At 59.3% G+C, this 23,255-nt stretch overlaps 11 protein-coding genes across 11 annotated transcripts; 5 read left to right on the top strand and 6 right to left on the bottom strand.

Annotated features, from left to right (window-relative positions):
• Positions 1-63: 63 nt before the first annotated feature.
• OT_ostta07g02160 (unnamed product) lies at positions 64-969 on the top strand (the record flags this gene model as incomplete). The annotated part of the gene is made up of 1 exon (XM_003080237.2): positions 64-969. One exon carries the CDS (start codon positions 64-66, stop codon positions 967-969), a length of 906 nt encoding a protein of 301 aa, XP_003080285.2.
• Positions 970-1,028: 59 nt separating this feature from the next.
• OT_ostta07g02170 (Exosome complex component CSL4) lies at positions 1,029-1,577 on the bottom strand (the record flags this gene model as incomplete). Its single annotated transcript, XM_003080236.1, has 1 exon — positions 1,029-1,577. One exon carries the CDS (start codon positions 1,575-1,577, stop codon positions 1,029-1,031), a length of 549 nt encoding a protein of 182 aa, XP_003080284.1.
• A 1,064-nt stretch (positions 1,578-2,641) lies between these two features.
• On the top strand, positions 2,642-4,006 carry OT_ostta07g02180 (Ammonium transporter, conserved site; the record flags this gene model as incomplete). The annotated part of the gene is made up of 1 exon (XM_003080235.1): positions 2,642-4,006. One exon carries the CDS (start codon positions 2,642-2,644, stop codon positions 4,004-4,006), a length of 1,365 nt encoding a protein of 454 aa, XP_003080283.1.
• A 154-nt stretch (positions 4,007-4,160) lies between these two features.
• On the bottom strand, positions 4,161-4,592 carry OT_ostta07g02190 (unnamed product; the record flags this gene model as incomplete). The annotated part of the gene is made up of 1 exon (XM_003080234.1): positions 4,161-4,592. The coding sequence occupies one exon, from the start codon at positions 4,590-4,592 to the stop codon at positions 4,161-4,163; it is 432 nt and encodes a 143-aa protein (XP_003080282.1).
• A 195-nt stretch (positions 4,593-4,787) lies between these two features.
• OT_ostta07g02200 (FERM/acyl-CoA-binding protein, 3-helical bundle) lies at positions 4,788-6,623 on the bottom strand (the record flags this gene model as incomplete). Its single annotated transcript, XM_022983785.1, has 1 exon — positions 4,788-6,623. The coding sequence occupies one exon, from the start codon at positions 6,621-6,623 to the stop codon at positions 4,788-4,790; it is 1,836 nt and encodes a 611-aa protein (XP_022839417.1).
• Positions 6,624-6,784: 161 nt separating this feature from the next.
• Positions 6,785-8,515, top strand: OT_ostta07g02210 (Cobalamin (vitamin B12) biosynthesis CobW-like,C-terminal; the record flags this gene model as incomplete). The annotated part of the gene is made up of 1 exon (XM_022983786.1): positions 6,785-8,515. The coding sequence occupies one exon, from the start codon at positions 6,785-6,787 to the stop codon at positions 8,513-8,515; it is 1,731 nt and encodes a 576-aa protein (XP_022839418.1).
• Positions 8,516-8,674: 159 nt separating this feature from the next.
• On the bottom strand, positions 8,675-9,205 carry OT_ostta07g02220 (Thioredoxin-like fold; the record flags this gene model as incomplete). Its single annotated transcript, XM_022983787.1, has 1 exon — positions 8,675-9,205. One exon carries the CDS (start codon positions 9,203-9,205, stop codon positions 8,675-8,677), a length of 531 nt encoding a protein of 176 aa, XP_022839419.1.
• Positions 9,206-9,334: 129 nt separating this feature from the next.
• On the top strand, positions 9,335-10,435 carry OT_ostta07g02230 (Tetratricopeptide repeat; the record flags this gene model as incomplete). Its single annotated transcript, XM_003080269.2, has 1 exon — positions 9,335-10,435. The coding sequence occupies one exon, from the start codon at positions 9,335-9,337 to the stop codon at positions 10,433-10,435; it is 1,101 nt and encodes a 366-aa protein (XP_003080317.2).
• Positions 10,436-10,475: 40 nt separating this feature from the next.
• Positions 10,476-18,359, bottom strand: OT_ostta07g02240 (Armadillo-type fold; the record flags this gene model as incomplete). Its single annotated transcript, XM_022983788.1, has 1 exon — positions 10,476-18,359. The coding sequence occupies one exon, from the start codon at positions 18,357-18,359 to the stop codon at positions 10,476-10,478; it is 7,884 nt and encodes a 2,627-aa protein (XP_022839420.1).
• A 95-nt stretch (positions 18,360-18,454) lies between these two features.
• On the top strand, positions 18,455-20,851 carry OT_ostta07g02250 (Putative translation initiation factor,aIF-2BI/5-methylthioribose-1-phosphate isomerase; the record flags this gene model as incomplete). Its single annotated transcript, XM_003080271.2, has 1 exon — positions 18,455-20,851. The coding sequence occupies one exon, from the start codon at positions 18,455-18,457 to the stop codon at positions 20,849-20,851; it is 2,397 nt and encodes a 798-aa protein (XP_003080319.2).
• Positions 20,852-20,930: 79 nt separating this feature from the next.
• Positions 20,931-23,189, bottom strand: OT_ostta07g02260 (Carbohydrate binding module family 20; the record flags this gene model as incomplete). The annotated part of the gene is made up of 1 exon (XM_022983789.1): positions 20,931-23,189. One exon carries the CDS (start codon positions 23,187-23,189, stop codon positions 20,931-20,933), a length of 2,259 nt encoding a protein of 752 aa, XP_022839421.1.
• Between the last annotated feature and the right edge of the window lie 66 nt (positions 23,190-23,255).

A 23,255-nucleotide genomic window follows, 5' to 3' on the forward strand; every position in this document is an offset into this window, starting at 1 on the left:
TCGTCGCGCGCGCGCGTGTGCGGGCGACGAAGGCCACTCATCGTCGCGCGCGCACGCGTCGCGATGGCGCGCGCGCGACGAAGGCGCGCGCGCGTCGTCGCGGCGACGCTGATCGTCGTCGCGGCGTCGCTCGCGGTCGGTGCGCGCGCGGAGACGACGGGGTTCAGCGGAGGCTCGATTGGATTAGATGTTTCGTTCGTCGATGGTGACGGTCTCTCTCTCGCGCGCGGGGGAGACGACGGGTACCCGCCGTACCCGCCGTACCCGCCGTATCCGGTGGCGCCGCCGAGGCCGAGCCCGCCGAGCCCGCCGAGGCCGCCGAGGCCGCCGCCCGCGCCGAGGCCGCCGAGGCCGCCGAGAGCGCCGAGGCCGCCGCCGCCGTCGCCGCGACCCCCGCCGCCGCCAGCGCCGCCGCCGAGCGATCCGGAGAGGAAGATGGACGCGTTGGCGCTCTTGGTGTTCGCCGTACTCACGGCGGTGGTGGTGGGGGGGGCGATTTATCTCGCGATGTGGCACGACGAGGACGCGACGGAAGGGCGGGACGGAGCCGGAGACGAAGACGCCCCGCGGACGACGATTCGGGAGGAGTTGGAAGATTTCGCTTCCTACGCGAAGACGAATGTCGCTAAACGTGCGCGTGAGGCTATCGTGCGGGTGCAGAGATTGACGCATCGCGACGACGAGGAGGCGTCTTGGCGTCGGCTGAGCGACACCAACCCAGTCGTTAGATGGGTGAAACGCACGCTCGGGGACGATCAGGACGGGCTGGGCGAGAGTCTCATAGACGAAGACGACGACGATTACGAGGATATGATGACATCCGAGCCGGATTACGCATTTTCTGAGTTCGCCGATTACCTGGAGGAGGCGAGCGCCGATGCGACTTTGGATCCAGAGAGCGCAACGCGCTCGCCGAACGTCGTTAGTCTCCCGCGAGGAAGCCCTTCGGTGGCGTCTTACGTTCGCTAGCCGCTGTATACCATGTAAATATATTGTAAAATTACATTCACGCGTCGCCAAGACGTCCGTCACTCGTCCACTCGCGCCACTTTCCTGTCCTCCACCTCGCCGGTGATCGGACACTGCACCTCGGTCCACGACACCGGTAGCATCGTCTCCCCCGATTCCCGATGCGTCGCTCGCACCACTCCCAACTCATCGCTCGCCGTGGTGAGATAAAACGACCGCGCATCGCCCAACGACAACACTTTCGCCCGCACGACGTCCCCAGCCCGAAAACACCGATCGAGTTCCACCGAATCCACCGCGTGCGCCCGCACGTCTTGTCTCCGAATCGTCCCCGCGAACCCCCCACCCACGGGCGCTCGACCATTAATCGCGGCGATGTCCACGTGCGCCGCGCGTTCGAGCACCCGGAGCACCCGTCCGTGGACGTCGTCGCCCACGCGCGGGACCACGAGCGGGCCGCGCGCGCGCTCGACCCCGACCCCGTCGTCGCGTTCGACCGCGCGTCCGCACGTCGTCGCGCGCACGCGTCCGAGCGCGTCCACGCGCGCGCCCTCGAGCGCGACGCCGCGGTCGCGAAGGACGTCGCCCGGGGCGACGACGCGCGACATGGGCGCGCGACGACGTGCGGACGCGCCGCGTCGCGCGCGTCATGCATTTTCAGTGAAAAATGTTCAGACGGTGGAAACACCCGGTCGTCGATGCCGTCTTTTTTCCCGTCCCTCGGGGCGCGCGCGCGCGATACACGTGTCGACCGACCGCGACCACGTATCGTGGCGACGAAACCCCCATCGCGGTGCCGTCCACGCCTAGGTTGGTCGCATCACGATCTATGAGTCGTGATGCTGACGCCCATCACGAAATCGATGATTCAGATCATGATGCTATATTGAGTGTATGTAAAGCCTATCATTTGCTGATATTGACGGGTATACATCACTGATAGGCATCACGTGACTGATAATACGCTATGTCGGTACCGGTTTCGAGGAAATATAGCGATGATAAGTAAATTGTGTCACTGTTCTAACCCTAGCACCCCCTCGAAGAGCGTCGCCGCAAGCTTGAAATTTCCTCCAAGGTCGCATCACGATCCATGGGTCGTGATGCTGATGCAGATCACGAAGTTTCGGGTCGTGAGGGAGATCGTGATGCCAATTTTACCCAACCCAGGTCCACGCGCGTGCCGATCGAGCGCCCGACGCGCGGTGGTGCGACGCGTACGAAGCGTCGCGTGAAGGCTATCAAAGATCGAGGCGTGTGCGCGATCGGACCGATGGCGTGTCGACCGCGCGCGACGCTTCGACGACGCGTGGACGCGCGCGGGGTGACGGTTCGTCAATCACCGACGCGTCGACGGCGACGCGATCGACGCACGCGCGCGCGGACGTCGAGACGGGCGAGGGGATTTAATTTACGTCGACGCCGAGCGCGCGTCGAGGGACGATCGTCGATATGTTCACCGTGCGAGCGACGATGGCGCTTGGAGGGGGGTCGACCGCGAGGCCGACGGTGGGCGCGCGCGTCGGACGGCGCGCGGGGGGCGCGCGCGTGGGCGCGCGCGGGGTCGAGGGACAAAACAATTCCTTCGCCCAGACGCGCGCGCGCGTCGAGCGTCGACGCGTCGCCGTCGTGGGATCGGTCGCCGACGTTGGCGCGACCGAGACCGGTCGCGATGTCGACTGCGGTGGAGGAAAGGTCGACGGCGAGTAAGCTGCGAGCGCCGCTCGCGGCGGGCGCGCTCGGATTGGCCGCGGTGACGCTCGGTGGACCGGCGAGCGCGGCGGCGGCCGCGGTGCCGGCGATCGTCGCCGCGGACACGTGCTGGATTTTGATTTCCAGCGCATTGGTGCTCTTCATGACCATTCCGGGTCTCGCGGCGTTCTACGCCGGTCTGGTGCGACGCACGAACACGCTCAGCGTTCTGATTCAGTGCTTCGCACTCACTGCGCACATGTCTGCGCTGTGGTTCCTGTGTGGATATTCCCTGTCCTTCAGCACGGTCGGGATGAAGGAGGGCGTTGTTGGTTTGGCGTCCTTCATCGGCGGTCTAGACAAAGTGGCGCTCGCCGGGGTATCCATGTCCTCCGTCGCGGGTACGATCCCGGAAGCGCTCTGGGTTTTGTATCAAATGACGTTTGCGATTATCACGCCGGCACTCATGATCGGCTCGCTCGTTGAGCGCATGAAGTTTAACTCTGTGATGTGGTTCTCCACGCTTTGGATGTTCGCCGTTTACTTCCCGGCGTGCCATATGGTTTGGGGCGGCGCCGGCGGATATTTCGCGGACATGGGCGTCCTTGACTTCGCCGGTGGCATTGTCGTACACATTACCGCCGGTATCGGTGCGCTCGTTGCCGCCATGTACCTTGGACCGCGCAAGGAGGCGAAGATCCATCAAGGCAACTTGGTGCTCACATTCCTCGGTACCGCCATGTTGTGGGTGGGCTGGTTCGGTTTCAACGGTGGTTCCGCCGGTGCGGCGTCTGCCGGTGCCGCTTTCGCTTGCCTCGCGACGCAGCTCTCTGCGTCCGTTGCCGCCATCGCTTGGACGGCTCTCGACGTGATTGAGAACGGCAAGGTGTCCGTCCTCGGTACGTGCACGGCGTCCATTGCCGGTCTTGCGGCCATCACCCCGGCCGCCGGTTTCATCGGCCCTGTCGGTGCTTGCTTGATGGGTCTTGCCTCTGCTATCGTGTGCCGATTCTTCTCCACCAATGTCAAGGAGTACTTCGGCTATGATGATGCCCTTGATGTCTTCGGAGTTCACGGTATCGGCGGCTTTTTGGGCACCGTCATGCTCGGTATCCTCTGCCACCCGTTCTTCGGCGGATTCAACGACGTTCCGATGATGAAGCAAACCGCCGTGCAAATGTTCGCCGCCGTTGCTACTGCAGTGTACACCGCTGGCGCCTCTTGGGCATGCCTCAAGGCGACGGACATTATCACGAACGGCATCCGCGTCCCGGCTGAAGCGGAAGAGATGGGCCTCGACGTGTATTCTCACGGCGAGACCGCGTACTCTCCGATGCCGCGATAAATCTACACGCATCCTTTCAGATAATTTTTTCGCACCGGCACATATCTTGATTATTAGTTATTAAATTGATGTCGGAGAGTACGAGTAACCACTCGCGCTCGCCGAGTGTAATAAACATTCCGTCATTTGTACAGCTCAAGTTGAATCGCGGCGCTCATTTTTGTCTCCAATCGACGCCATTATCTTGACACAGTGTCTGAATCCGTCCCCACGATCCTTGTTCGATGTCGCTCGCGTCGATACCAGCCTCTGCCAACAGCTCCCGCGCGCGCGCCTCCTTCTTCGCCAGCACCATCGTCCCCAGCGTCTGCGGGATTCCCCAGCACACCGCTACGCACGCGAACCCGATAAACGCCGGCTGTTTCGTCAGCGGCACGCTCTCCACCGTCTCCGCGAGCGCAGGACCGACGGTCACGGCGATGGAGGATGCGAGCGCGAGCGAAAGCTCGAACGATGATATCTTGAGCGACGTCGAAGTTTGCGGTCGTTGGGTAGCGCGTATGGTGCGCGCAGATCCTGAACGAAGCTTGGACGACGCGTACGGACGCGTGGAAGCGCTCACGCGCGCGCGAGCGGAGACGAACATCTATCGATGCGTCGAACAGTGCGATCGATTTTCACAACCGCCGCGCGGCGTGTACGCTTGAAAAGTGTGGACACGAGGAGTTCTTCGGAGTTCCTCAGCTTCCAAATACGTTCAAGGTTTACAGAAACACATAAAATATACTTGCATCATTTTCGAGTTGCGATGACAATCCTTCTCATATGATCGTATTATCGATCATGATTTTGTGGTACCATCTTTGCGTGTCAGCGAGTTCACCAGCGTGACGTAGCCTGTCATGGCGGCCTCTGAGGTGGTTCCCTCGAAGTGCTCCCACGCGGCGTACTTTGCGCGCCCCTTGGGGTCAAACACGCTCGGTCTCGGGTGATCGCGCGCGTCGCCGGCGACAGCTTGCTTATACAATCCATACAGGTTGAGGATTTCCTCCACCGACGCTCCGACGAGGGACTCGCTCATCTTTGCGCTCGCCTCGCGGAAGTCCTTCTCGGTGACGTACGTCGTGCGCGCCCCTAAGTCTACCATTTCTCTGGGTGTCGGTGGATCGACCACTGTCTCGCCGGGTGGTCCAGATTTGCGCTCGCTGGCGAACAAAATCTCGTAACTCGCCACGTGAGAAATTGTCTGCGAATCGTGGCCTGTGCAGCCAAAAATATAGTCGAGGACGTTGAGATACTTACTCTTGAAGACGTCGCGCTCAGTGCTATAGCAGTGCATAATGGTTGCCGACGCAAGCGAGAAGAGAACGATATCGCAGCGTTGGCGCTGAACAAACTTTGGGACAAGCCCTCGCTGCACCGCGACCATCGCTGCGCACTCGAGCGCGCGCGACACACAGTACATCGCCAACTCCATTCGACGTGATTTCTTCTCGATAAACGTTGCCAAACCAGCCATAGAAACACCCACTGAGAGCGAGCGCACGTCGCACGTGCCACCGAGAGCTCGATTTGCCACATCAACGCCGCTCCACGCGGCACCGACGTACGATGACAAGAACAGAGCCGAGCGCGCCGAACCCTTGGCTATGCGCATCAGGAGATCCGGTCCCCTCCTGCGCGAGAAAAGCTTACCTCTATGAACAACCAGCGCTGGAACGAGATATACGGGCATGTAAACTCTCAACGTCGTTGTGAACGATTTGGCAATGTGCGTGAAAAAGTGCTCCGGATTCGAAGCGCCCTGAAAAAACAACAACCGATACAGCCCCATCGCATCAATCGTCCCGGACCCGTCGGCCACGCTCTTCGCCATAGTCTTATTTGCAACCTCTCTCGCACTTTCGCCCGTCGACCACGTAGCGGATGTAGCAAGTTTTGAGCACAGCGCTCTCCGCGCAGCGTCTCCGTCAGCCAAGCACAGCTCCTTCAGCGCCGCGTACTCCTCAATCGTCTTCCCCGCGTGAACCTCCAAAAAGTGTCTATACGCCGGCTCCACGAGCTCGGGCTTCAATATGAAGCACGACAGGATCACCGCTGCGCTCCCTGTCATCAGCGCCACGTCTCCGTGTTCCCAGCGCGTGCACCTCGACAACCGCCGAGCCGTCTTGTTCTCGCTCTTCTGCGCCACGCGCGTGAGCAGCACCAACGACCGCACCCAGACGTATCCCGCCAGGGCATAGTGTTCCCCACCCACGACGAGCAGCGACGTTCCCGCGCACGCGCCCGCGAGCGCGCACCGCCACGTCTTTCGCAACCGTCCCCCGCCGCGCTCCCGTTCCGTCTTCAATCCCTCGTCCACGCTCACGTACGTCCCCGCGAACGCCGCCGTGAACAGCCCGTAGGACAACACCTCCAACATGACGGCTCGTGCGTCGTTCCCGCGTCGTCGACGCCCGCCACGGCTCGCCCGGAGCGCGATCTTCCCGAGAGATAGACCACCGCGCACGACGCATCCAAAGCTCCCAGCGCGCGCGACGGCCACGGCGAGCCTGCGAAGGGCGCGTCGACGATCGTTCTCGTCATCACTCGCGTCGACGATCGACCTCGACGAGGCGACGGCGACGTGCGAGTCGACGTCGGCGTCGAGAACGTTCCAACGGTTCGCGTGCGTCATCGTGTGCGGCGACGCAGTGCGCGGCGCGAGCGCGCATGCGCCTCGGCGCGCGCGGGCGTGCGAACGTGACACGTGCGTCGAGCGCGTCGACGTCACGGGCGCTCGAGCGCGCGCGCGGGAGCCGCGCGAGAGGCGAGAGCGAGCGATCGCGAGGTGGAAGCATGGCGTCGACGCAAAACGACGGTTCAGGTCGCGACGGCGGCGCCGCGGACGGCGTCTCGACGTCCAGGAGCGAGTCGATCAACATGTTTCGCAACTACGAGCTCAGGACGGCGTACGCGAGCGCGAAGACGCGGACGCTGCCGACGTGCGTCGTGAGCGGGTTTCTCGGCGCCGGGAAGACGACGCTCGCGCGACGGGCGCTGGAGAATCGAGGTGGACTGCGCGTCGCGGCGTGCGTGAACGATTTCGCGAGCGTGAATGTGGACGCGAGGTTGGTTCGAAGGACGGCAACGGGAGGAGAGAGCGAGGATGGTTCGAGGAAGAGCGAGGCGCGAGTGACGGAGCTCACGAACGGTTGCGCGTGCTGCGCTTTGCGGGACGATTTAGAGGCGAGCGTGGTGGAGCTGCTAAACTACGGCGACGGCGATGGGTTTGATTACGCGTTGATCGAGACAAGTGGTTTGGTGGATCCGACGGAGATCGCGGCGAGATTGGATCGGAGTTTCGGGCCGCTCACGCGCGCTCGATTGGACAGCGTGGTGTGCGTCGTTGATGCAGAGATTGCCGCTGACGGCGGGCCAGATAGCGAACGCGACGTATGGAATGCGCAACTAGCATGTGCGGATGTCGTTCTGTTGAATAAGGTTGATTTGCTGCATGGAGACGCGGATAAGTTGGCCAGAGCGAGGAGCGTGATAGAGGTCAAAGCGCCAGGCGCGCGCGTTTTAGAGTGCGTAAACGCGGACGTGCCATTACCGAGTTTCTTAGACGTCGATGTCGTCCCGCAACCGGAAGGGAAGAGTGGGCACGATTGGGGATCAGGACTGCTGCCGTATGTACTCTCAACCACGGGTGGGCGATTGAGAAAGCCGAAATTGGACGACGGTTCTGTCGTCGTCCGATCCACTGGTCCGCTGTCGCTGGATCCAGCGAAGCGTACGACGCACTACTCCGGCGGTAAACGTAGCTCGTGCAACTCCGTTGCATTTGAAACGTCGGGATCTCTCGTGTTTGCGCGTTTCGAGCATTGGGCGACGAAGATGATGCCCAAATCTACGATGCGCTCCAAGGGGGTGCTCACTCTCGCGGAGGACGGTTCTCGCGGCGGCAGTTACGATTTCCACTTCTCTGGCAAGTGTCGTATCGAACTCGAGCCGAGCGTCGGCGAACTCGTTAGTGCGACGAGCACGTGTCTGGTGATAATCGGCGAGGACTTGGATGAGGTTGCGGTAACACGAGACGTCGCGACACTCGAGCAGCCTTTGCCCGCTGCTGCGTTGCGAGTGCTTCCAGAGTTGAAGAGGCGGATATCGCGGAGCATGGCCGAAGATTTGAGATTCGAGATCGAAAATGTTGATGACGCGAACGCTCTGATCACCTTCCGTCTCACGGGTGCGGCGTCGAACGGGTTCACGGTGGCGGAATTGGAAGAGTCACACGGCGTCGATTTCAACACTATGAATATCGACCTTCTTCGCGCCGTCAATGCCTCGGGCGAGGGTGAGTGTTTGCTCGTGCCGTTTGAATCGCGAGATAAAGTCACAAAGTTCGGCAAACCGCAAATTTTCTTGCGTCTCGCCGTGGTGAGTGGCTACGAGGAGTCGTATGAAGACGTCGACGGGATGGCGGGCGCGCGCGTGGAGGGCGCTTGGTCGTGCGTCCGTCGTCGAGCCGAACGCGTGCTCGAGCGACACATCTCCCACATACCGCGATGTAAGTGTGGTTTCTAGAAGAGTTGATGATATTATTTTAGAGTGATGATTGCATGCAAGCGCGCCTTCTTTTGTTACAAAATTGCTTTGTCGCCCGCGAGGCGTTCCATCCGACGCTATTGGTATTACGATCGACGCGAGTCGCCCAACCCCATCCATTGCGTCGCGACGCGCCCATCACGTCTTCGCCTGCGCGTCCTGAACACGCTGGATCTCATCAAACAACTTTTGAATGACAGAGTCTCCGTCTTCGCCCGCCACGATCTCCCAAATTTTCTCGCCGTCGCGCCAAATCTGCAGCGTCGGCATCTGCGTCACCCCGCACCCCCGCACCAGCTCCTGCGACACCGCGTTCACGTCCACGGTGAACATCTTCACGTCCGTCCGCGTCGCCGCCGCCTTCTCCAACTTCCCCCTCAAGAAGACGCATTTCCGGCACCAAGACGCCATGAAATCCACCACCACCATTCGTTCCGTCCCCGTCACCGCATCGAACGTCGCCGCGTCCGCGATCGCCTCCAGCCCCTTCCGTTCGGCGCTCCGCGCCCGCGTCACCGCGCCCGCGCGTCGGTCGTCCCCACCGCGCGTCCGTCGCGTCGTCACCGCGCGTCGACCGTTCCCGACGATCGCGCGCGCGTCTCTCGCCCCGACGCGCGCGCACACCGCGCGCGCGCCCATCGACCGTGCGCCCGTGGCCGCCGCGTCCATCGCGCGCGGCGGCGACGGCGACGACGCGACGGACGCGCGCGGTGTGCCGTCGATGCGTCGTAACGCTCGAACGACGCGAGCGTTTTCACACCTCGGCGCGCGTCCGTCGCGTCCTCGCGCGCGGCGACGATGGCGACGACGAACGACGATGACGATGGGACGATGACGCGCGCGCGCGCGCTTCGCGAGCTCGGCCTGGGGGACGAGGACGCGGGCGTCGTGGATGAAAAGATGATTCGAGCGAGGTACAGAGCGCTGTGCCTGGAGTGGCATCCGGATAAACGCCCGGCGAACGAGGCGGTGGCGGCGACGAAGAAGTTTACGAGCGTGACGTGCGCGTATCACGCGCTGACGCGGGTGAATTTTGATGAGAAACGATGGCGAGCGACGTACGCGATACCGCCGTTGCAGAGCTTGGAGGACGTCCTCGCGAGAGCGCTGGGGGGGGGGTGTCCGTTCGAGATCGAGGCGATGTTACGAAGACGCGGAGAGTATAGGCCGAATGAGAGATTTGGGATCGATGTGCACGTGCCGTGGGAGGCTGGGGAGCGACCGGAGGCGGATTTTAGTGGAGTGGCGGCGTACTCGCGAACGCGTGCGCTGGGAGATGGTCGAGGGGCGGACGAGGCGCGGGAGATGGAAATCGCGTGGGCGGCTGGAAAGATGGCGGGGGGGAGTGATGATCGACCGTGGGAGCGCGTCGGCGGAGTCGGGTACGACGGCGACGAGCGGGTGAAGAAATCTCTCGGATGGAGACGACCTTTGATTCCGGAACGCGCCGGGCGCCCGGACGCGTCGGCGGAGGAGCTGAACGACGAGGGGATGGATTTTTACGTGAAGAAACGCTACGACGAGGCGCTGTCGTGCTACTGTGCGGCGATAGAGAAGGAACCCGGAAAGGTTGCGTATCAGGGGAATGTCGCAGCTGCCGCACTGCTGTACGCTTCGGAGTTGCGCGACGGTTCGCCGGAGAAGATTGAAGCGCTCCAGCTCACCGTATCAGCGTGCGAGGCCGCGATAGCGCTAGATGATGGGTACACGCGAGGGTACGTTCGAATGGGCAAAGCATTATTAGCACTCGGTGACGCGACGGAAGACGCCAAACCACTGCGAAGAGCGAAGGAGATGTTGACCAAGGCGCTCGAGCTCGATGCTTCGTCCGTGTCAGCCAAGAAGACTTTGAAGGACGTCCAAATCAGTCTTCAACTGTACGATAGCGATAGCGATTAATTTTGCGAGTGGTAATATCAATGGGTCTAGTACTAATTTCCTACGATTGTAAGTCCAACTCGACCGGTGTATCTGCGTCGTCGTCTGAGTTATCTGGTAGCGCCGCGAGCTGCCGGAGCACTATATCGGAGAGGCGTCCACGCGCGCCGTTGGCGCTACCACCCGCTCGCAAGTGCTGCAAGGCCTCATCCATACCATTTTGTAAGTTGAACGCTCTGAACACCGCGCGTTCAGCCTGGTGACGTACGTCTGACGATTTGTCTGCTACCGCGACCTCTGCGAGGACACTCATGAATGCCTCAAAATGCTTTGATACCTCTGAAGAACCAGCTGCGTGTAAAATGACACGAATCGCCCGGACCCCGGCGAATCGAACCTCAATGACCGCGTCTCGAAGGAGTTTGCTCAATACGGGCATGAGCTTGCCGAGATACTGCGACGCTTTCCCCAAAGATGCCGTCGTCGCGATGAGCGATCCCAAACCTCGGGCAGCAGAGGCTCGGCTCGGCGCACGATCATCACTCGCCGCGCGCACGAGCGCATTGAGTGTGACGGAAGCGTGATTTTCAATGATCAAGTTCCCGTTTGCTCGCGAAAGATGACACAACGCGTTCGCCGCAGCTTCACGATGCTCGACCGTACTATCTTCACTCGAGAGCTTTTCAAGTGTCTCGGTCCTCTCCTCAATGGAGCTCCACGCGAATGCTCGGGAGAGCGCGAGTGCCGCGCAAGCTCGCTCCCCGGAAGACGCAGAGCTAAGAGCACTTAAGGCCACCTCGATAGCTCGGGTGACGTTAGGTGCGGTAATATTCTTTCCACCGTACGCAAACACCCCTGCAATGGCTTTGAAGGTCGATTCACGGATGCTCGGTTCAGTTGCATCAGACTCAACCGTGCTGATCAAATCGTTCACGAGCGCATCCACGCGGCTTTGGAACATCATGAGTAGTCCGATCGCGCTAGCCGCCTTCATTCTAACGTTCATATTTACGTCGGTGAGGCACTTCACAAAAGTGGTTTGTAGCTGCGGCACGAAAGGTTTCAAAGCAACGCCTCCCTTTCGGATGAGAACTCCGAGAGACTCGACAATAGCGCTCTTCACAGAGCTAGGATGCTTGTCACCAACCACACGAATGAGGGGACCAGTAATAGCGATGATGTGAGCTTTTAAAGCTTCTGGCGTCGTGCTCGAGACGGCCAAGGAGAGAGTTTTTGTCGCCGTTTCTCGAGCGTCGGCGCTTCCAGCTGTAAGAATGCCTTGCAGGAAAATTTGAACGATTGGTGCGAGACCCTTCGGTAGACACAACGCCGGAATGAGACACTCGTGCGACGACTTGTGCGCCCGGCGCGCTTTGTCGCGGGCGAGGGTCAGGCACCTGGACACACACTCAACGTAATCAGGTAACTCTGCCTTGTGTATAGTTCCAGTGACGTCTCCCAATGCTGTCCAAGCTGCGACGAGCACGACTTCGTCCGAGTCGTTGAACATCTCAAACAACTTTTTTATGAGTGCTTCTGTTTCCGAACCCTCGTCATATCCAGGCGCATTTTTCGCGTACTCGCCGGATAGCTTTGCCGCCGCCGCGCGACAACCGGCGTGATCGTGTGTCATACTGCGCTTGATCTCTGCTAAGAGCAAGTGCGACGAATTTTCTGGAACGGATTTAATGACAGACAAAGCCGCGGCATTCGCGGCAGCGCGACTTTCCTCGTCGTCCTCAGCCATTGCTTCGAGAAGTGGAGGTACCAATAGAGGAAGGTGCGGTGGGAGTGCGGTACCGGCGACCTCGGCCAGAGCGCCAAGAGTGTGAGCGGTAGACGTCGTCAAAGGAGGACGAGCCAAGCTCGGAAGCACGTTTGCGAGAATGTTTGGTTGTGCCTTCAAAACTTGCTTCAGGCCTTCAAGAGCAAGTTGACTGCTGTTGAGCTGATCCAAAAGCGCTGGCACGATTTGGCCCGCGGCTTGTCCACCTCCGTGCGCAAACAGCTTATCAAACGCCAAGCCCGCAGCTTCTCGTACGGTTTCGTCTTCGTCGCACAGCGCATCCCTGACGATTGGAATGATCACATCGTAATGCTCCTCAAGTTGGCTATCCGTGGAGGAAAGCAATACTTCGGCCAACCCCAAGGCGACGCCTTCACGATGCTCAGGGATTTCGCTTTTCAACCCGTCCTGAATGATGGGCAAAACAGACAGAAGGACGCGCTCGCCCAATTTTCGCACCACGTCGCCGAGGCATCGGCTCGCCATTTGCTTATGCTCATCCGTGCTACTTGCAAGCAGCGATATCACGCGTTGCATGAGCAGTGGTACGATGGATCTAAGAGTCTTTGGTGTGTTAGCAACGACAGTCTTCCAGATGTGAACTGCGGCATTTCTGACCACAAGAGTACCGTCTGATCGAAGAATGTACACGGCGGCCAGTAAGCTATGGTGACGCCCTTGACCGAGAGTCGCACTCAGCATCTGGCCCTGTGCTTCGGTGGAAACACCATCGGCATCGTCACCACCCTCGGCGCGCACTTTTCCACTAGATCCGATGATACGGAACAACATCGAGCCGAGAAGCTCCACAGAGGCATTTCTTATGCGCCAGTTGCTCGCAATGATGCCATCTTCGATGGCAGGCAAGATGAGATCCAACGAACTACCGCTGTGTGAAAACTCCTCCACGAAAACTCTACCGGCGTTCAAAGCGGCATCGCGCACCGGTTCATCTTCATCAGCCAAACCCTCCAGAACGCACGCCAACGCATCGACCAGATGTGCCTCGAAGAGTTGGCCAAGCGAAATAGGTAAGAACTTGAGCAAAGTCAAGTGACCCTCTCGTACCGCCATAGATGCGTGAGAGCAACCTGCAAGAATCTCCGGGAACAGAGCATCGAAATGTTCGTCACTCAAAACGGCTAAACACTCAGATAAACCTTGGGCAGCGCCAGCACGTTCCACGCTTGAACCATCGCTTTGCATCGCACTCATCATCCAAGGAAGTAAATCATCGAAGTACTCTTCGCCTAATCCCTTCATCAAACCCGCGAGTGCTTGTGCGGCAATGCCTCGAACTTCAGGAATCGGATCGACGAGAGCCTTCTTTAGCTCAGGCACGAGCATTGGAATGTAAGGGGTCATGTCCTTTGGATCCTCCACGAGAGAACTCAAGTTTCCAGCAATCTTTGCCGCCTTCTTCTTCATATCCGCTTTCGGCTCACGCAGACCGCGAATCAACACTGGGAGAATGAGTGCAAGAGATGGCGCATCGACAACATTCACGAAGGTAGTTTCGAGTAACACATCCAAGCACGGTCTCGTCTTCTTGGTAGGATCTTGAATGGCGTTGAGTAAGTAGTTACTCAGTGCGATGATCTCGGGGTTGCGGATAACGTCTCCAACGGCTTTCAGGGCATCTGCCGCGGCATCGACGACTTTCGGGTGTGTGTCGATGAGCGCTTTGCTCAGCCGAGGGACGATTTGCGGAAGACAAGCGCCCAGCTGTTTCGGAGCGCAACTCGACATGGCGCCGAGAAGTTGCACCGAGCCTTGCTTTGTGCGCCACTTGTCATCATCCACGCCGCAAAGAAGCGCCGGCAAGACGAGTTTGACACCTTGTGCGGACAGATTCGCCATGATGGCTCTCGCCGCAGCTTGCGTTGCCTCACGAACTGGCGCCGTAACGTCACCAAAACAGACCAGGAGCATCGGCAAAATACTAACAATGTACGGTTCAAAGAGTCTTCCGAGTCGTGTGCAGAACAACTCAAAGGCCATCACCGCCCCTTCCCTACACGCTGGATTCTTCTTATCCTCGATAGCTACTTTCAAAGCGTCCATGATGTTCATTCCTTTGAGACTAATCATCCCGATGCCTTTTACGGCGCCGGCTAATCCGAATGCGGCGCCTCTACGATCGGCGTACGCATCGCTCATGGTGAGTTGCTGTAACAGTGCGTCGACCAAAGCCTTTTGCTCTTCTACACTCAGCATCTTCATCAATGGCGGTAAACAGTCCGCTACCGATCGTTGCACGGCTTCAGAGGGGGTGCTCAAGACTTCAAGCAGCCGGGTCAAGATGGCGCGAACCTTTTCGTCTTCCTTGTCCAAGTGCACTGCGAGAGCGCCCAGGAATACCACGACGCCTTGACGAACCTGATCCTCAGCCTCTTCTGTCAACGTCCCCCTGCTTCCTCCTCTATCGAAGTAAGCTTCGTAGACTGCGAGCAACTGTTGAGTGTGTTCTGCGCCGTGCGCATCAATCATCGTACGACCTGTTTCCACCGCCGCACTTCTCACGCCAGAATCTTCATCAGAGAGGACTTTCGTGAGAAAAGTGGACACGAGCGGAAGATCGCGCGCGATCAGACTCGGCGTGCACGCGCCAAGTCCTTTGATGAGAGTCTCTCGTCCAGGCGCGCTAGTACATGCGTTGAACATGCCAAAAAGTTTAGGAAGAGAAGTCGACATGCCATTTTCTTGCGCTTCTACGCTCGTTGCGAACGCCTCAATCGCGCTCTCTCTCACGGAGCCACTCGTATGCGTAAGAAACGGTAAAATATCTAAAGCTGGCGGTGTCGTCCCAGATAAACCACAGAGCACCCATACTTCTTCAGCGATCTCCTTGTTCGACTCATCCGTGTCGAAACGCGCAATGAATAGCTTTGCAATGGCGACACTGGCATCTTCCTCATCCATCGATGTGAAATCAAGCGGAGCGCTCGTCAAACCGGAGAGAGAAGCGCCTCTAACTGCGCGGTACTCACTTTCAACACCGTCCACCAGCGCCAAGACGTCTTCAGCCGTCCTCAAATGACGCGACACGTCTGAAAGGATGGGTTTGGCCAAATTCACTAAATCAGGCGTCGCGTTTGCAAGCGTGTTCAGCAACAAACGTACTGTCGCCGCAGGTCTGTGCAAAATTGGCTGCCCGTCTTCATCTTCTCCCGTGTGCGCCGCCAGAAGTTCTAGTGCCTCGGTTCGTAACGCTCTGGGGGCCTCCGGAAGAAGTAACGCGTGAGCTACTACGGGAAACAAAAGGCCGAATACGGGTGCCGGGAGAGGATGTGGATCGTTGTCTTCAAGCGCTTCCTGGGCCAAATCGAGTGCATCGCTCAAAATGCGCCTCTCAAACCCAATCCGATGCATGTCAATTGGAACGGGCTTGCCGTTCAATCCGATCTCAATCGGCTTGGGCGCGCCGTTCAAACTCACAGCGCCCAGTCGAATTGCCAAAGCTTCCGCTTGACGTTCTTGAGGGAACGAGAGTACCATAGCACCACCTCGCGCGGCGGCGCAGTATATGAGTGCTTCCACAGCCTTTAGTGCCGTTGTTTGCGGCACAATTTTCGATCCCAAAAGCGGGAACACACTACCGTGTGCTATGTCACACACATGATCTCTCGCACGGTGGCCAAGACCCTCCAAAACCGCAGTCAAGATCTCCAAACCATCCACCAACTTGTTCGCCACATCCTTCACTCGCATACGGATGCTCTCCTCGTCCGCAAGCTGTACGCGTCGAGCAGCCTCTCTAGGATCGACGACCTTGGTGGACGGCTTAGTTGAGGCCTTCGCACCTGCTGCAACTTGGCTTGGTCGTAAGGAAACGACACCTGATTCTTTCTTCAGCTGTTGCGGCTGTGCTGCCGCCGGTCTATCAACAGGGTCGGTTGAAAGTGATCCAGGAGCCGTGTTGAAAATCAAAATTTCCTTTTCACTCACGCCATTATGTGCGTCAATATCTAACATAGCCAGCGCGTGAGGAAGAATGGTCTTTAGGACTTCATCAGTGGCTAGTCGTCCCAGTGCGGCGACAGCTTTTCGAGCAGCAATGCGCTCCATCGTTGATGTGCTACTCAAACCTCGTTCGCCCATAATGACGCGGCAAACGGCCGCACCTTCGGTGACATCGATTGTGCCACCTAGCCTAGCTAAAAGTGCGTTCCACGCTCCCGCGCGTCTACCGTCTGGGGCGGCGACTAGGGGATGGTGCGCAAGCAGAATCATCTCACCAATGAGTTCATCCGAAAGCCTGACCTCCCGAGAGTCTTCATCAAACTCACAGTACGAAAGGAGCGTTGCGCCAGCATAGCGCGACGGAAATACTCCATCATCACTGTCTTGCCAGTTCGCGGCGTCCCAGACTCCAGACTCCACTTGAGCGAGCCAGTGTTGTAGTCCTCGGAGCATCTTAGTGGCTGGTTGGCCGACTGCCACAGCGCCTCTAACAGCCTCTCTGGCCTTCGCCCTGGTCTTCGGGTCCGGATGCAGGCTCATAAGCGCCATCGCCTGAATAGCCGAGTCAACGAAGTCAAGTTTCGTCGCTTGACACCCGTGAGAGGAAAGCACGCACTGTGCAGTTGCGGAAAGAATCTGCCCACTAACCACATCGAACCGTATCATCGTCGCCAGTTCAAAGTACGCAGGAACAGATTCCCACACTTTGCTCGACTTCAATGCCTCCGCTACCGCAGAGTCTACTGCGGCGACGCTCAAAATGATGGATAATGCGCTCAAACCTTCGTTCCGAAGAGCAGGTTTAGCACTACCCGCGATAGCTATCGGTGTCAAAATGGCTATGACACTTGACAAACCGTGTGGCAACACAGAATTGGCGCCGACAGCTCGAGCGACGCACTGTAAAGTTGAGGAACGCTCTGCCGCATCCTTCGAAATTTCTTTGATTAGTATCACGAGTGACTCTGGGCATTCGATCGCATGACCCAGCCATGCGGTCATCGCGGTAAGACCCACAGCTTTTGCGTCAAGTTGCTTTTCGGACTTGAGCTGCAAGGCTAACGCATCAATTGCCTCTGTACTCATACTCTCTCGCACTTTTCGATCGCTCACGTAAGCGCACGATTCGACGACACCATAGAGTCCAGCGCGGGCGTTCCATTCTTTCGGAGCCTTGCCAGTAGAAAATTCATCGACACACGGCTTGAAGACGTGTTCGCGTAAGTGCGTAGGGTCTGACGACTTGTTCACAAGCGCGTTCACGACCTTTAACGAGATCGAGCGGCGATCTTCATTCGCGTGCTTCGCCAAAGGTAAGATGACTGGCCCGATTTCCGCGCACGCCGCACTCAGATCCGCGCCCAAAGTGTTCAAACAGCCGAGCACGGAGGGTAAAACGGCTTCCGGGCTTCGACGCAACTGTCGAACGATCTTCGGAATCACGATATCGCGAGTCTCTTCCTCGGAAATGTCACTCAGTACCGACGCAAACGCCTCGCACGTAATTCCAGCCTTGGCCACCTTGGCGTCGCCACCAAGAACGACCGCGCAAAACACCTCTAACAGTTCTTTGCGCGTTGATCCCGCGTCACTCGATGTCAATCTTGCGACGGCATACGCGTCGCTCACCAGCGAGCACACCACCGGACTCGCAGTCGAATTCGACTTAACGAGTTCAAAGTACCGCCCGAGCGCGTTCTCACACCCCTTCGCCCCAATCGCCCGTCTGAACGCTTTCGACGAAAACGCCCGTTCGCCTCTCGCCCGAGTCTTCGCGAGCGTCTCCAGCGCCCGCGTCGCAGCGCTCCCATCCCCCACTCTCTCCACCTCCTCCAGCACCAAGCACACCATTCGACTTAAGCTTTCACATTCATCGTCCCCGAACGCCCCCGAGGTCACCGCTCTCGACGCACCAAGCACGAGCGTCTCCCGGAACGTCTCGCTCTTCGCGCTCGCTCTTCGCGCGCACGCCTCCGCGCTCGCTCTCACGCGCTTATCCCGTCGCCATCGTCCGTCTCGAGCGTACGTAACGATCGATTTCACCAACGTTTGCGCGTCCGCGGCGAGCTCCACGAACGTCGCGTTCGATCGACTCCTGAGCGCCGCCGTCGCGATCGCCGCCCGCGTCCGTCGCGCCGTCGCGTCCTCGTCCGCCAGCGCGCGCTCGACCGTGTGCACACAGACGCACACGCCCATGGTTTCGTCTTCACGTTCACGTACACGCCAGCGCCCCCGCACTCGCGCGCCCGCCGCGACCGCGCGCGTCGATCGCCCGCGCCCCGCGCGCGGGAATGGCGACGCTGGAGGCGATCGCCTACGTCCGCGGCTCCCTACGAGTGCTCGATCAGCTCCGTCTGCCGCTCGAGACGACGTACGTGGACGTCCCGACGTGCGAGGCGTGTTGGCGATGCATCAAGGACATGCGCGTCCGAGGGGCGCCGGCGATCGCGATCGCGGCGGCGCTGGCGCTGGCGACGGAGCTGGAGCGCACGCGCGGGCGGTTTCGCGCGAGCGCGGAGGTCGCGGCGTTCGCGCGGGAACGGTTCGATTACATGTACACGTCGAGACCGACGGCGGTGAACCTGGGAGAGGCGCGGGGGCGGATTCAGAAAGTCGCGATGACGCTGGCGGAGACGTGTGATGTGACGGAGACGATCGATGGGGTGATCGAGGCGTGCGAGGCGATGTTGGAGGAGGATGTGCGATCGTGTCGGGAAATCGGACGACGCGGCGCGGAGGCGTTGTTGGCGAGCGTGGGCGCGAAAGATGGGGAGAAGATCAAGGTTATGACGTGTTGTAACACCGGGTCGCTCGCGACGGCGGGATACGGGACCGCGCTCGGGGTGATTCGGGCGCTGTGGGAGCGAGGTCGGCTCGAGCGGGCGTACTGCCTGGAGACGCGGCCGTACAATCAAGGATCGAGATTGACCGCGTACGAGCTCGTGTACGAAAAAATTCCGGGCACGCTCATCTGTGATAATATGGCGGCGGCGCTCATGGCGCGAGGGGATGTCGACGCCATCGTTGTCGGCGCGGACAGGGTCGCCGCAAACGGGGACTTTGCGAACAAAATTGGCACCTACTCGCTCGCGGTAAACGCCAAGCATCACGGTGTGCCCATGTTCACCGCGGCGCCGGTGACGACGCTGGACCCGGAGACGGCGACTGGAGCGGACATTCACATCGAGGAGAGACCGGCGGATGAGGTGACACATTCGCTCGGTAAACGCGTGGCGGCGGAGGGCATCGACGTGTGGAATCCATCCTTCGACGTCACTCCCGCCGCGCTCCTCTCGGGCATCATCACCGAGAGCGGCGTCATCGAAAAAAATGTGAAAGGATTCTTTCCAGTGAGCGAATTCGTCGCGAATGTCAAGGGTGGGGACATGACTGCATCAAAGCTGACTGGTCCGCCAGGTTTTGTCGCACTCGATTGCGAAACCGTGCTCGATTACGCCGCTTCGCGGCACAACGTCGCCAGCGTCCTCGGCGGTGCGTCGACTCGAAACTCTTGGTCCGCGCAAGAAGTCGGGGACGGTAACATAAATTTCGTCTACATCGTCACCGGTGCTTCTGCGGATAAGCAGGTCATCGTGAAACAGGGCTTACCTTTTGTTAGATGCGTCGGCGAAAGTTGGCCGCTCACTCAAGAGCGCGTCCGATACGAGGCCGAGGCGCTCGTTCAAGCGCATAAGTTTTGCCCATCACACGTTCCGGAGGTTTACGTGTACGACACGAAGATGGCCACCATCGTGATGCGATACCTCGAGCCACCGCACATCATCCTCCGCGGCGGCATCATCGAAGGTAAAGTGTACCCAAAGCTGGCCGAGCACGTGGGAGAGTACATGGCCACGACGCTGTACAAGTCGTCCGCCTTAGCTTTGGGCGGTGCAGAGCTTCGTCGCGCTCGACAAGCGTTCGGACAAAATGAGGACATGTGCGAACTCACCGAGCAAGTCATCTTCACGGAACCGTACGGTAAAGCCGACAACAATCACTGGACGTCGCCCCAACTCGACGACATCGTCAGTGAGATTCAATCCGACGCTTCTCTCAAGCGAGCTATTTGCTCGCTGAAGGAAAAGTTCATGACCAATGCGCAGGCTCTATTGCACGGAGATTTGCACACGGGATCTCTCATGTGCACCGAAACCACTACGTTCGCGATTGACCACGAGTTTGCCTTTTACGGACCGATGGGATTTGACATCGGCGCGTTCCTGGCAAACTTACTGCTCGCCTTCTACTCTCAGAGCGGTTGGGCGAAGTGCAACGGCGAGGACCGTAGTAAACAACGCGATTGGCTTTTGGAGACGTTCACAGAGACTTGGAGCGTCTTTGAGAGGCGGTTCCTGGAGCAATGGAACGAGCAAGGCGTGAGATGCGACTGCGGGGGATTGTCACCCCAAATAATGTTCGGGAAGGAAGTCCCCGAAGCGCTTCAATCGTATCAACGGTCGTTCATGCAGAAAGTGTGGGTAGATAGTCTTGGATTTGCCGGCGCAAAGATGATCCGTCGCATCATAGGCATCGCTCACGTTGCGGATCTGGACAAGATTCCAGACGCCGAAATCCGAGCGCAGTGCGAACGCAAAGCGCTCAAGTGTGGTCGGGAACTCATGCTCAACGCGAGCGCGCTTACGCCATTATCCGTCGTAGAAATGATACTCGCTTGCGAACAGTGAACTGTTTATCGTTTTGATTCATAAATACAACAAGTCTCGCTAAAAATGCGTGCATGATACGTAATAAGTCGTAATAAGTTTACCTGGTCTTGCGCCTAGCACCGAGCCAACGCGTGGCCGCTGGCGTTTTGCGCGCTGACTGCTCACCCTTTGACCCGTGCGGGATGTGAGATCTGGTGATCTGGAGCAATCCGAAGGGCGATATCGGCGTGAACGAAATTTTTCCTCGATCGCGCACTGCGGCGTGTGCGAACTCCGCCTCAATCTGTCTGTACACTTGATCGCGCTGTCTCGGATGGACGTTCACAAAGTCAATCACGATGATGCCCGATATATTTCGGCGACGAATTTCCAGCGCCGCAGTGCGTGCAGCGATGACGTTGATTTCGGCGATGCTCTTTTTGCACGAGCCAGTGTTGACGTCGATCGCCGTGAGCGCCTCCGTACCCTGAATCACGAGCTGCGCAGACTGCGTTCCTGGCAACGGCACGCGCTCTTCGAACCTAATGGCGCGTTGAACCAGTTGCCGCATCTTGTCTGGATCTTCTGTGCGTATCTCCGTGTTCAAATCAGCGGTGTCTGCTCTAAGAATTGAGACACTGTGCGCCAACTCTTTGACAGTTTCCGGCGCGGCGTCGTTTGGTAACACAACGCTGGATATGTTCAGCGAGCAAAGCTCTCGAAGGATTGCATCCTTGAAGGTTATATCATCTCGCCAAAGAAGCCGAGGTCGAAGTGGATATCGGCGCTCTCGCGCCTTTTCGACCGACTTCGCCGCTCTGACAAGCACTGAGGTCCACGTGCTCGCGAGGTGGCGAACCTCTCTTGTCAAGACCTCAGACGAGGCACCGACGCTCGCGGAGCGCATGATGAGATGAGCGCCACCGCCTCGCATGTCAGGAAACCGCTCATTCAGTTTCTGCGCGCGATTTCCCCAAACCTTCTCTAACGCCTTGGTGCCCCACTGCGCGAGAAAATCTCGACTGACCACGCTCAACTTTTTACTAGCGCGAGCGCTCGTGCCCGTCGCCGTGCCCTCGAATACGGTGAAACGTCCTGTGAGACTCGGTTCTGCGCTCGCGATCGCGCCCTTGTTTTCTCTAGAGTCTCTTGTAATTTCCACGATCACCGAGTCGCCGATGTCGTACAAGCCGAATGCGTACTTCCCCGCGCGCACGAGTTGCTCGCTCGCGTTCTGCGAGCTTTGGTTGCTGAGCTTGTAGTTCGGACCGAGATTTGCGTCCTCTTCCTCTTCCTCTTCGTACTGCGCCTCGAAATACGAAGCGTCGATGCCAACTCTGTCGCTCTCGACGCCTTTCCACCACGCCGCAGGCGCGGATAACCCGTCGCGTAGGAGCGCGGTTTTGGTGAAACGATCGCCCTTCATCTCCACGCCGACGAGAACCGAGCGCATGTTCGGCACCTTTCCGACAACCGTGGCGAGATAAACGTCGCCCACGCGCGCGCCCTTGTCATCATGCGCTTCGTTCGCGCTCTCCAGCACCTCGACCACCTCACCGTCCTCCACTAAAATGGCGCAGTCATCGCTCGGGAACCAAATCTCCATCTTGACGTTCCGTTCGTCTCGCGCCGCGAGAGATTTACTCGCCCCGCCCGTGTAATACTGCGTCACCTGCTTGATCGCGGGCTCGTTCAAACGCGTCGATCCCATGAGCGCCGAAACTTCTTCCGGTCGCTCTGTCCACACGTCCATGACGTCCACCATGAACGCGTACGATGGAAGCGTCAGCTCGCTCGTCCGCAGCCTCCACGCGTGCGTCGGTCCAGTCTCCTCCAACTCGTCGATCACGGCGTAATTATACTCCGCCACGAACACGTCCTCTCCGATGACCCTCGAAACCGGCACGTCCACGCACACCGTGGCGCTCCACCAATCGTCTCCCTCTGGCGAGCACCGTATCCCGCTCCCGAAGACGTCCCAACTCCCCAGCTCCGGCGTCGATCCGACGACGACCACTCTCTGTCCCAAACGCGTACGTTTGCGCACTCGAAACGTCACCACGCACCGTCCCGGCGTCCCGAGCAACGCGAACGCGTCCTCTTTCCCGTGCCCAATCTCCGACGTCGACGCGCTCGACGCGGATTCCTCCCCTCGCTCCTCGCCCGCCCCCGTCCCCGTCCCATCCGCGCCCTCGCGCCCCGTCCACCCCCCACGCGTCCATCCAGACCGTCGTCCACGCCGCGTCTCCCGCGCGGACGATCGCGCGACGAGCCGTCCTCGCCCGCGCGCGCCCGATCCATCATCGCGATGCGTTCGACGCCCTCTCGCGCGCTCGCGCGCGCCGTGGCGTCGCGCGACGCGCTCGAGCGCGCGCATCACCGACGCCGAGGTCGAGGCCGAGGACGGACGCGCGCGGCGATGCGACGCGTCGCGCGATGCGAA

The sequence above is a fragment of the Ostreococcus tauri genome (genome assembly GCF_000214015.3).
Source record: "Ostreococcus tauri WGS project CAID00000000 data, contig chromosome 07, whole genome shotgun sequence".
NCBI classification, from domain to species: domain Eukaryota; kingdom Viridiplantae; phylum Chlorophyta; class Mamiellophyceae; order Mamiellales; family Bathycoccaceae; genus Ostreococcus; species Ostreococcus tauri.